The sequence below is a fragment of the Protopterus annectens genome, chromosome 9.part0, assembly GCF_019279795.1.
Source record: "Protopterus annectens isolate FY-2018-M chromosome 9.part0, PAN1.0, whole genome shotgun sequence".
Lineage (NCBI taxonomy): Eukaryota > Metazoa > Chordata > Ceratodontiformes > Protopteridae > Protopterus > Protopterus annectens.
In genome coordinates this window covers 522,743,535-522,756,982 of record NC_056743.1, presented here as the reverse complement: position 1 = coordinate 522,756,982, position 13,448 = coordinate 522,743,535, and the positions used below count along the sequence as shown (strand labels likewise).

Below are 13,448 nucleotides of genomic sequence, written 5' to 3'. Positions count from 1 at the left end.
GGTTTGTCATTTGGAGTACGGAAAGAGGAAAAGATGTGTCAAACATAGATATGCCTAACATTCTGGAGTATCTGGCGAACTTCTTCATTCAGGCCTGTCCTACTCCTCCATCAAGATACATGCATCAGCTATTTCAGCAGAATACAGCTTTGATCCACCTGTTTTTTCGCACCCTTTGCTCAGGCAGTTCCTCAGAGGAATCAAGAATGTAAAACCTCCAAGGAAACCACCATTACCAGCTTGGGATTTAAACTTTGTGCTAGAAAAGTTGACACTATCACCCTTTGAACCAGCAGCAACAGCAGACCTACAACACCTGTCATGGAAAACTGCTTTCCTACTGGCAATTACTTCAGCAAGGAGGGTTTCAGAACTACAGGCCTTAATGGCAGTGCAACCCTTCCTAATCTTCCACCAAGATAGAGTGTCCTTGAGGACTAATCCTACATTTATGCCCAAGGTGGTATCCAGAGTGTCTTTAAACCAGGCAATCCACCTACCTACCTTCTTTCCCAACCCACAAAACAGAGGGAAAGAATACTACATACCTTGGATGTACATAGACAGCTACGCTACTACTTGGACAGAACAAAAATAGCAGAAAGACTGACCAACTCTTTGTAGCCTATGCAACAGGAAGGGAAGGAAAAGCTATTTCCAAACAGACAATCTCCAAATGGATAGGAAATTGCATACGATACTGTTACTCCTTCCATGGAAAACCAATTCCACAGAACATAAGACCTCATTCTACAAGGGCAACAGCCACTACCACAGCCTTCTTACGAGGAGTGGCAACCAAAGACATTATTGAGGCGGCTACTTGGACCTCCGTGCATACATTTGCCAAGCATTATAATTTGCCTCTTTATTCCAGATCCCGAGCAGGGTTTGCCACTGCTGTACTGCAAGGGATCCTAAACACACCATAATCTACTTTTTCCTCCTCCCCTAGTTGGCTATGGTATTCTACCCACTTGTTATGACTGCAGATGCATCCATGAAGGACATAGTACAGTTTTGTACCTACCATAAATGTAGATGTCCGAACTGGATAGCATCTGCAGTCAGGATTACCCTCCCTCCTTCCCCTCTGTGGTACTCCTAGGGTGTTTACCCTCCTAATAGCTAGCTTTTGGGGGGGGAGTCTTTTATGGTGTATTTGTTTGTACATATATGCTTATTGCTGTGTTTACCTCTATCTATTTGGAAACATTGGCATCTATCCAAAATTTTTAGCCTGCAAGAGGGCTACTGGCATCTGGGGCAAGAAACACTGAGGAAAATGGCGTCGGCTGATGCTTTTATACCCGAAGACCAACAGAGATGACGTCGGGAGGAGTGCGACATCAGCCGAAGCCGGACCCGGACTTTGGAATCCGGCCGACTGCAGGGCTGCCTGACGACAGGACAACCCACTTGTTATGACTGCAGATGCTATCCAGTTCGGACATCTACATTTATGGTAGGTACAAAACTGTACTTTACTTCAGTCAAACTGTCCATTTCTCCATTTTTTCTTTCCTGCACCAAAAATGAAGGAGAAAAGATGATCCATACCTTTGATTCCACAGACAATTTTGGGTACTATCTTGACAGAACTAAGTCTTTCAGCTCTTTGGATCAATTGTTCAAGTCTTATGCAGGTGAGAAGGGACAACCTGTGTCAAAACAGAGCATTTCCCAGAAGTTGTCTAAAGCTTTTGCCCTTTGTTATACTTGCCACAACAAAACTCTTCTTGGCAGGATTAAGGCTCACTCTGCTAAGACCTTGGCTTCATCTGTGTTTTTTTTTAAGGGTTAGATTCTGGAAATATTCTAGAAGCTGCAACTTGGTCCTTTGCATGTACTTTTACAAAGCACTGTAAGCTTGATTTCTTCTCTAGGTACTGTAAGCTTGGTTTCTTTTCTAGGTCTAGACAGGGTTTGCTAGGACCATTGTGCAGAGGCTTCTGGACTCTTCTTCTGCCTCCCAAATGTAATACACTAGAGTAATCTACCCGTATAGCTAAGGCAACTGCAGCAGTGATCAATATGATGGACATAGTACAATTGTCTAGGTAAACGTACGATAACAGTAGATATTAAAACGATCACTGTTGCTGTGGCCAATCCCTTCCTCAATCCCCCCTTGTTTTTTAATGTGTTTATGCCAGGGTGTGAAAGGAGAAGAGTCCAGGAGCCCCCTGGAGAATGGTCCTAGCAAACCCTGACCTAGATCTAGAGAAGCTATCGAGCTTGCAGTCCTTTGTAAAACTATGTATGTTGGACCATTCTCCAGGGGCTCCTGGACTATTCTCCCTCCACCTCCCAAGTGTAATAAGCTAGAGCAATCCACCCATATAGCTATGGCTACTGCAGGCAGTGATCAGTATGATGACTATAGTACATTGTCTAAGTAAACTTTTCATAATAGTAGATGTTCAAATGATCATTGCTGCAGTGGCCGCTCTATCCCTCAACCCCCCCTTGTTTTTTTGGTGCATTTATGTCAGAGTTTGGACATTTTACATTTTGTTCTTACTAGCATTAGTATTTTATGGCTCAGCCTCCTTCTGTCTGTTGGCATGAAAGATTGGAAGCTCTTTGCTCCCATAAGTCTTTTTTTTTAATCACCTCCGCTTGAGCTGACTGACTGGGCGAATGGAAGGCTTTGAAAGCTGGCTGGCTTTTGTATCCTATGCAGTGCATAGCTAAGGCTACTGCAACAATGATCTTATTAGAATGCTTATTTGTAGTTAATACCTCACCCTCTGCCAGTCTGCAGTCCTGTCTTTCTCCCAATTGCTTGCAGGATGCATCCTTCTGTTTACTGTTTCAGCTGTCATGTGTATATTGAATGTGCACATTCTGATGGCACACATTTCATTACTCCTTTGTGGCTTTATGTACTACTATCTCATTTTGCTATTTTTACTTTTTCTCTTCCTTCACCACTGTGCAGCTTTTTCCCTTTTACCATAGGTCCACACCTGTGTGTGCATTAAAAACTGGCTTACATGGGTGAAAGTCAAGACATTACTTTTCAGCTGCCATAGGTGTGCAAGTTGTAAAGCGAGTGGGAAAACTTACCTTATCAGGTTAAGACGGTCTCTTGCAGGGGAATTCAGCCCCATGTGCACCCCGTCAGCATGGGTAGCATGGTCTCAGAATCAGCATACAATATAACAAAAGCTGCATTTCACTATTTGTTTACAATCTTGAATGTCAAGCAAGTCTGTGTGTAAGTTGTCTTTCTCCAGTTAAAGTTGTATCTGAAATTGTTGACAACAGTCAGGTCTGCATTGTTAATAGTGGGTTAATTTGTTACTGATAAGTTTGTAAGGTCTCCCTGTTCTACCAGGTTGCAATGCTTATGTTCTCAACTAGGTGATTATTTATGCAGTGTACCTTATTTGTATGTGTTCCTTTTGTTCCTTTTGACTGTTGTAGCATTGATTTTTAATTGGTCTTCCCTCTAAATGATGTTCCCATGCAATTTGTTTAGGTTGTTTTTTTCCCATGTTTTATTACCTCTGTTATGCGTCACTGTACTCATTTGTGTTTTGTATACATTTCTTCATTTATATGGAGATTCATTGTACCTAATTGTTCTCATTTTGTACTGCTTTGTGTGTGTAGTAATTTTTTTGTGCAGTGCTTTTCTTCATGAATCTGCAGTGAAAGTTGGTCGTTCTCTTAGCTAGAGAATCCATTTTAAAGAACCTAGATAAAATGTAATGGCACATGTATTCTGTTGCTGTTATAGAGTTTATATCCTTTTGTTGCTTTCCTTGTGAAGTCTCTATATATTTGAGAAGTTGGAGCAGTTTAATGATATTTTTTTTGTTCCCCAAAATAGGCCAGGTATGCATGGTATCATTTTCTTGACCCATTTCGAGTACTTAATGCAGTTGCTTTAATCCCCCTTCCCATTTAGGATGAAAATGACATTTTAGCTGTCTGAAGAATGTGTTGTAATCTTATATACTTTATGAAGATTTTACTGCAGTACCCTTCCTCAGTCTGTACTTCAATCTGTAATGATACCCTCTTCCTGCTTTAGTTCAAATTCTAAACGTAGTGACCAGAGTGTTTGCATCTCACTGTAAGAAAGATTACACAGCTTATAAAATAATTTTTATATGGGGGGTTCCATTTGTGCCCCATCTATGGGAGCATTGTACCTACTCTTGATTTCTTAATATAGTTTACTCCAAGATCATTAAAACACAGAGTTAGAAGATCTTCAAGTAAACTTTTCCCTGTACTCCTAGGATACCCAACCTCTGAGGCGCAGTACATTTGTGACAAAGCAGTCACCAACTACTGAGGGATCAAAAAATGCAGTACCGCTTTAGTGAAGCATCACATTGTGTAGTCAAAATGTTGTAAAAGAAATTGTAGTTCTTTCCTGTACCTGATTTAGTATATTTTTTTATGAATTCAGTGTACAGTGAAAAGTGTTAATGCAATTTTCTTTATTCCAAGTAGAACCTGTTTGCTAAAACAGTAGATGGCAGCTGTTCATTGGTGCTGCTTTGATACGTGTATGGAAGTGAGCTTTATGGGATTGGAAGTTTTTGCATAATTATGTGATTGTTTATCTGGGGGGAGGAGGGGTGATTGTTTATATCAATAATAATTATGAAACTTGTAGATAATCACTAAAGCTGTTTTAATATACTGGCTTATGAATGAAGATGATCCCGATTTACAGAGTTTGAACATGAGCTATTCTATTGACCTTTAATTAAACAGATTGTTTATATGTACTGATTTTAAGTAGATGGCTGTGAGCACCAGTTTGGTCTCTTACTGTGACATTTTGTTTTGTTTCAGGTGTTCCATTTCCAAGGAATTTCATGTCCGTTGCTAAAACAATACTAAAACGCTTGTTCAGGGTCTATGCCCATATCTACCATCAGCACTTTGACTCTGTTATGCAATTACAGGAAGAGGCTCATCTCAACACCTCTTTTAAACACTTCATTTTCTTTGTACAGGTAAGGTGTAGTTTTAAATGGTAATACAGAAAGTACAAATTCCATTATCAAAACTTGTTTGCATTACTGGGATATGACAAATTGCTTGCTTGTCTCCTTTGTTTAAATGATAAATATAAACGTGAAAAGGTATGTTAAGCTAACCATACACCAATTTTGTCAAATACAGAGCTTAAAGATCATGTGCCAAGGTACAAAACAGAATGTAGATGCATTTTATACTTTTACTGCTTTTTTTTATCTTCTGTAAACCTCAGCCAGAACGTTGGGTGCCTGTTCAGAGGTACGAGTAGCTAAATAAAAAAAAAATCGTCCAGCAATGAATCACAAACTTTGATTTCTCCATATTTGCTTTATTAGAAAAGGGGGAAACTAGCTTAACAATGACTTCATATATTAGGGACATTGTACAACTGAAACACAAATTCAGAATGTAGAAAACTAATGCAGTGCAAAAACATGTTTTGGCAAGAGAACTTGTACTCCAGGATGTTCTCCGTGTTTCACTGCTGCAGTCATTACATTTGGGTCATCTGCTGGCAGGTTGCCCTCAGTTGGCTTGAATAACAATGTCTTGGGTCCTGCGTCGGTTGCTGTCCCTTCTTCCATGACATCAGGTCGTCAGGGATATAAAACATGCAGCTGATGCCATTACATCAGTCTTTCTTGCCGCGCGGTGCCCGAAGCTGAAGCAGTTTGCGAGTGCCGGTCGTCCGATTCCTGAAATTTTCGTTTTCAAGTTTCAGATCCGAAGTCTTCAACCTAAAGCTAAGAACCCCACTGGGGAAACTTTTTCTTGCTCCTTACCGATGTCAGTAAAAGTTAATTATTGTATTACTTGGAAGCAAATACCTCATAAGGATTTTTCATTTGTACTGTATTCCTTGCCCAGGCCCTGACCAAAACTTGCCTTGCTGTCGGTTTTGTGCTAAATTTAACCAACGCACTATTAAGCGTCTGTATATTTTTGCATCTAAATATTTTGGCTCAAGATTTAACTATAAATGTCGTCGTTAAGCAATCCGACTACCGGAATTCACAAAAAACGCAAAGAAAAAGAGACAGACCATCGAGGTCCAAAACCGACTAAGCTTCTCCAAAGCCGGTCGCCGGTTCTCAATGAGGTGCTTTCTCAGCCCCCGATGCCCGCTACTTTTGATTCGCAGGCCTCTACTGAGACCCATTCGGAGTATGCCGCGAGACACTTCAAGTATTGAACCCGCGGATGTCTCTCCCTTAGATGGGTCCGGAGCCGCTGAGCAGGCACCGGCTTCTGAGGGTGTTTTCAGGCCTAAAGATTTGTATATTAAACAGACGCCATCCTCAAAAACAAGGCCAAAACCAATTTCTGTGTCTAAAAAAACGACACATTGACCACGTGCTCAGGCCCCTATGCCTAAAAAACAAATCATCAAAATAGCTGATTTAATTACCTTGATCAGGGCTTCCCAACCCCCTCCTGCTAAGAGGCCTAGGCAAGGCACTGATTATTAATCTTCAGATCAGGTTTCCATTTCTTCTGATTCCTCTTCTGATCAAAAATTATCTATTCCACCTTATGAGGACTCTGATGCAGAGAAATCCATCCCTTCTGCTTCTCCTCCTGAGGATTTTTTTTTGGAGAACATTTTCATTGGGAGAGTCATGATTTTTCAGAATCCAAAAAGAGTCTTAGAGATTTCCTTCTTACTCAGCATAGGCCTTTGGCTGTACCTCCTGTTTTAGAAATTATTGATTGTTTTCTCAGAATCCAGCATGGCTCCTGATTCCCGGCCTCCGGCTGTTAGTAAGCCAGACAGATATTACAGGGTTCCTGACTCCTGCAAGCTTCTTTTTAAAAACCCTACTGCTGACCCTGAAACAATTTCTCAGGGCCCCAAGGGTGTTGAGGCTTCTACTGCTAAAAATCCTACCCCTTCTGATAGAGACTCCAGGGCGCTGGATAGATAGGGTAAGAAGGTTTACACGTCTGCAACCCTAGCTATCATGGCTTTAAACTGTAAATATCCGCAGCATGTCATGGGCTTACTGAAACAGAAAATTATGTTGATTTCTGACTGTGTGGAAAATAGAGTTACAGGATTTATTTCATTCAGCTGAACAAGTTGGAAAGCATACTTTGCAATGTGATTTTGATTCCTTGGAGGCCTCTTGCAGGGCCGCCGTAACTGGATCTGTGATAAGAAGGCATGCTTGACTTAAGGAGGAAAATATGCCTGATCATGTTGAAGCAAAATTGTTGGATGCTCCTTTACAACAGGGACAGTCTGTTTGGTAATAAGGCAGAAGAAGTTTTGAAAAAGATGCAAGACAAAGCTAAATCTATGCAAACTGTAAAAGATTTCCTACAAGTTCAGCCACCCAGGTTCAGTAGGCACTGGCCTACTAAGAACTGGTCCTTTCCAGTACCCACCAGAGCCTCTCGGGTCAAACCCAGACACTCCAAAGTCTCCAGGTTTCAGTCACAAGGAACTTACAGAACAAAACCTCCAAATCTGGAAGTAGCAAGGCACACTCCCTATGGTAAACAGTCTCAATGACTTTCCTCTGCCATTTCCAAGCACTTATCTTTTGGCAGCCCCTTTGGGGGGAAACTAGCACTTAATGCACAAAATTGGCATCTAATTACCCAGAACAAGTGGGTTTTAAACATAGTGTCCCAGGGATACATATTTCATTTCTACACGTTGCCAATTCAAAATGGATGGCCATATCTGCCTCCAAATCAGTGGGCAGAGGCCCAGAAACAAGTTATGTCCCTCATGGATATGGGAGCTATTCAACCGGTACCAGAAAAGGAAAAAGGACAAGGTTTTTATTCAAGACTTTTCCTGGTACCCAGAAAAGACAAATCATGGCATCCAATTCTGGACTTAACCATTCTAAATACTTTCCTGGACATTCCAAAATTCAAGATGCTGACTCTACAACATTTACTGCCTATGCTAGGCAAGGATGCCTGGTTGGTAACTCTAGACTTAAGAGGCTTACCTGCATATCCCAATCAGGGAATCTTGAAGAAGATACCTCCGCTTCAAAGCAGGCTATTTGCATTACCAGTTCTCTGCACTGCCCTTTGGCTTTTCTACTGCGCCCAGGGTCTTCACAAAGTGCCTGGCACCAGTAATTGTATTTTGCAGGCAACGAAACATTCAAATTTGTCCTTATTTGGACGACTGTCTAATTCAGGCAGAAAACAAGGACACTCTTCTACAGCATCTGGCGTTTGTAAAAAGGCTTCTAACTTGCCTAGGGTACACCATAAATGAAAATAAATCACAACTTGGTACCCTCTCAAAAAATTACATTCCTGGGTGCAAGCTTGAATACAACTGCCCAGATGGTTTATCTCACGCCAGACAAACAAATCCAATTGATGACCTACTTCAAACAAGTGGCCACAAAAACCCAGATATCTGCAAGACAAATTCTGCAGGCCTTTGGGGTTCATGGCTTCTTGCATTCTTCTAATTCCATATGCAAGACTGCATATGAGGAAACTTCAATGGTACCTAAAAAGCTTATGGAGTGAATATTGTCACAGCCTGGAAACAATTATTCCGATCATTCCTTGCCTGCAGCAAGAGTTCCTATGGTGGGCAAAGGCCTGTCACCAAAACCAGGAACTTTCATTCATTCCACCCCCCTGCCACCCAAACCCTGACTGCAGACTCATCTGACTATGCTCGAGGGGAGCATCTGGAAGAGAGATGCATTCAGGGCGGACAGAGCCCAAATCAAATGCAACCTGCATATCAACCAGAAAGAGGTGCTAGCTGTACAGAATGCTCTGACAGCTTTCAAGGACTTCCTTCATCCAAGACAACTTCTGTTAAAGATGGACAATACCACAGTCATGTGGTACATAAACAGGCAGGAGGGTACCCATTCCTACCCCCTTTGCAGACTAACCATGGCCTTGTGGAACACAGCCTTGTCTTACCAAATACATCTAAAAGCTCAATTCCTGCCAGGAATGCAAAATACTCTGGCAGATGAACTAAGCAGAAATCTTATGGACCCACACGAATGGAAACTGGATCCGCAAATCTTCAGCATGTTGACACGCAAATGGGGGAGCCCAGACATAGATCTTTTTTTGCCTCACCGCAAAACTATCAGTTGGACAAGTTCTGCACAAGAATCCATCACAAAAAAGCTTGGAAAGTAGATGCTCTGTGGAAAAAACTATCAGTCTATGCTTTCCCCCCTCTGCTTTTGCTCGCCAAGGTATTACTGAAAGTCATACAGGAAAAAACAAAAATTATTTTGATTGCTCCAGACTGGCCTCTCCAACACTGGTACCTGCTCCTACGTAATATGTCACACCTTCCTCCGTGGTACCTGCCTCCGATACTTTATCTACTGTCTCAGCAAAACTTTCAAATTCTGCACACTCCGCTCCAAACTCTGAATCTTGCAGCATGGCTAATCTACTAATTTCACCAGTTGCATCTCTCAGCAAATCTGTGATGGATGTCATTTTGGAGGCTAGAAGGCCTAGCACTAGAAAATCTTATGCTGATAAATGGAAAAGATTCTGTGACTGGAATCAGGCACAAGGAATAAGCACAGAAATGCCCAATATTCCTCAGATTCTGCAGTATTTAACTGAGATGCTTCACAAGGGCCTATCTTTCTCTTCCATAAAAATCCACGCCTCTACCATTTTAGCTCATTACAACACAGAGCCTCCCCTCTTTTCTCATCCCCTGATAAAGCAGCATCTCAGAGGGGCCAAAAATTTAAGACCTCCCAGGAGAGCACCAACCCCTGCATGGGACCTCAATTTTGTGTTGGAAAAACTCACCCTGCCACCTTTTGAGCCAGCTGCTACTGCAGACATAAAATTTCTCTCTTGGAAGACCGCTTTTTCTTTTAGCAGTCACTTCAGCTAGAAGGATCTCAGAACTACAAGCTCTCATGGCAGTGGAGCCTTTTATTATTTTCTACCCGGACAGGATAGCGCTCAGGACCAATCCATCCTTTATGCCTAAAGTGGTATCTGGTGAGGCTCTTAATCAGACCATTAGTCTGCCAGCGTTTTTCCCAAATCCACAGAACAAGGGGGAGTGGATTCTACATTCATTGGATGTACACAGACAACTAAGATTCTGCTTGAACAGGAGAAAATCTTTAAGAAAATCTGAGCAACTACTTACAGCAGGGGCAGAGGGAAAAGGCCATCTCAAAGCAGACAATTTCAAAATGGATAAGCCATTGTATTCGTTTCTGCTACATGCATCATGGTAAACCTGTCCCCAAGGGGATCAGATCCCATTCCAGGGGATCAGATCCCATTCCACCAGGGCTGCATCTACTTCTACAGCCTTTCCCAGAGGGCCCCCTACCAGAGACATTCTAGAAACTACCTGGAGCTCAATTCATACGTTCACCAAGCATTACCATTTACCTCTCTTCTCAAAATCCAGAGCAGACTTTGCCACTGCTGTCCTGCAGGGCCTTATAGCTGCTTCTGCTGCTGTATAATTCCATCCTCCCAACCATAGCTTTGAGATTGTACCCAAATGTAATGACTGCAACAGTGAAACACGAAGAACATAGTACAGTTGTGTACACTTACCATAAATGTAGATGGTTGAGTGTATTCACTTTTGCAGTCCTGGTTACCCACCCACCCCCTACTTTTCTCTTTTTATACCTCTTTTTTCTGTTACTATTCTCAAAAGCCTTTTTGTTGTATTTGCTTTTTTTTGGAGGTATATTTTTTGTGTTCTAAATTACATGCATATATATTTTGCTCCCCATTTGAGGGGTACCTGACATCTGGGGCAAGAAAACCTGATGAAAATAGCATCAGCTGCATGTTTTATACCCCCTGATGACCTGACGTCATGAAAGTAGGGACAGCAACTGACGCAGGACCCAAGACTTTATTCAGGCCGACTGAGGGCAACCTGCCAGCAGATTACCCAAATGTAATGACTGCAACAGTGAATACACTCTAACATCTACATTTATGTTAACTGTACACAACTGTACTATTTTGGGGTTTCTGCTTGCTTAGAGCTCCACTGATGTTCCTTGTGTTTCACTGTTGCAGTCATCACACTTGGGTTATTTGCCTGCAGGTAGCCCTCAATCGGCCCGAATACCAGAGGTGTAGTATTTCTGTGTTGGTTGCTGTCACTTCATTACCGATGTCAGGTCATCAGGAGTATAAAAACAGGCAGCCGATGCCATTACATCACTCTTTCTTGCCGCAGAGCCGAAAGTAGAAGCAGTCCGCACGAGTGCCAGTCGGCCTCTACCTTAGTGTTTGTTTCTGAACTGAATCAGCTCATTCCCTCCAGTAGAGCTCTTTGAGTGTGCACCTTTAACTCCTAGTGGGCATGGCTTCAGCATTTAAAAAATTGAAGTTATCACCTTCCATTTTTAACAAATGCCCATTAACAGAGTTCATATATCAATACAGTTGCGTTTGCTATCATGTATGCTTCAAGATAAAATTTTCTGATAGCTTGTATATAACATGGTTTTGGAATTATTAATGCAAATATGAACAGGCAATATTTGATGCCTAGAGGAGCAGTAGGGTGTAACTGCAGAAACGCCTGGAGACGTCACTCGGCTGTAATGAGTTAAGTCGGCTAAAGCTAAGTACCCCATTGGGGATCCTTTTTTCTTGCTCTAACCGATGTCAGAAAAAGTTAACAATAGTCTCGCCTGTGGTAAGCAAATACCACACTGAGATTTCCATTCTTACTGCACCATCTGTTTAGGCCCAGACCACGATGTACCTCGCTGTCAGTTTTGTGCCTTGTTCAATGCCCAAACTGTTCATCGTCAGGCCCTTATTGTCGCTAAATACTTAAACTCTCTAGCTCCATATTCCAAAATGGCTTTGGTAAGCCATCCGACGACCGATCTTCTAAAAAACACAAGGATAAAGACAGAGATACACTGCACAGGTCCAAAACTGCCGACACTTCCATTAAGCTAGTTGACAGTTCGCCGGTACTCAGTGAGGCGCTTTTGCATCCCCTGATGCCAGTTTCTATGGATTTGCAGGCCTCTACTGAGACCCATTCGGAGTCCGGTATGCCGCAAGATGCTTCAACTGTGAAACCTGTCAATGTCTCTACCGTGGATGGGTCTGGAGCCGCTGTGCAGGCATTGGCTTCTAAGGGTGTATTCAGGCCTACTGACTTGCATATTAAACAGACGCCATCTTCATCAAAGCCTAAAACTTGAACCATGCCTAGAAAATTGACACCCAGACTGCATGGTCAGGCCTCTGGGCCTACAAAAGAAATAAGAATGGCTGAAGACCTTATTACTTTAATTAAGGGAAGCCAATCTTTCTCCTCTGAGACTTGGGACTGAGTTTGCTTATGGTACTTCCGACCAGGATTCTGAAATTTGTTTCCTCTGATGACCAGGATTTACCCTTATCTACCTATAAGGATACTGATGCTGAGGACTCTATTCCCTCTGCCCCCCTCCCCCCCGATGATTTCTCTTTTGGTGAAACCTAGCATACTCTCGGGGAGCATTTGCATTGGGAAAGTCAGGATTTGTATGATTCTAAAAAGAGGCTTAATTATTTTTTACTTCTGCCCCAACACAGGCTTTTAGCTATACCTCCTTTACTGGACATTGTTGGTGATGCCTTTTCGGAATCTAGCATGGCCCCTGACTCTTAACTCTCACAAGTTCCTTTTCAAAAATCGTACTGCGGATCCTGAAACCATTTCACAGGGACCCAAGGGCATTAAAGCTACTACTGCCAAATATCCTACCCCCTCTGCTAGAGACTCCAGGGCACTGGATAGATGGGGTAAGAGGGTATACACTTCTGCAACTTTGCCCATTAGGGCCTTGAATTGCCAGTTTCATATGTTGAAGTATCAGCAGCATATTACTGGATTGCATAAACAGCAAATGATGTTGATTCCTGATTGTGCTGAAAATAAGGATTTACAGGATTTAATGCATTCTGCTGAACAAGTTGGTAAACATACCTTGCAATGTCATTTTGATTCACTAGAGACATCTTGCAGGGTTGCCGTAACTGGGTCTGTATTAGAAGGCATGCTTGGCTTAAGGAGCAATCCTTGCCAGATCATATTAAATCGAAATTACTGGATGCTCCCTTAAATCAGGACCGCCTGTTTGACAACAAGGCAGAAGAAGTTGTTAAAAAGATGGAGGAAAAACCTAAATCTATGCAAACTGTTAAAGATTTCTTACAAGTATAACCTCCAAGATTTAGTAGGCATTGGCTCTCTATGAATTGGTCCTTTCCTGCCTCTTCCAGACCTTCTCAATCCAAACCCAGATCCAGCAGAGCACCCAGGCTTCAGTCCTAGGGGATGCACAGGACTAAGCAATCGGGGGCCACCACTTCCAAATCTGGGAGTAATAAAGCTCCCCCCTATGGTAAACTGTCTCAATGACTTCTTTTGTAAAACTTCCAAGCACTTCTCAACTGACTGCCCC

The 13,448-nt window shown here is 42.3% G+C and overlaps 1 protein-coding gene across 1 annotated transcript in view; it reads left to right on the top strand.

Annotated features, from left to right (window-relative positions):
- The window catches only part of LOC122811319 (MOB kinase activator 1A), a 782,470-nt gene that overhangs the window by 666,079 nt on the left and 102,943 nt on the right, over window positions 1–13,448 (top strand). The window contains exon 5 of the mRNA XM_044083085.1: window positions 4,822–4,985. Coding sequence (XP_043939020.1) covers window positions 4,822–4,985 — 164 coding nt within the window. The remainder of the gene's footprint in view (window positions 1–4,821; window positions 4,986–13,448) is intronic.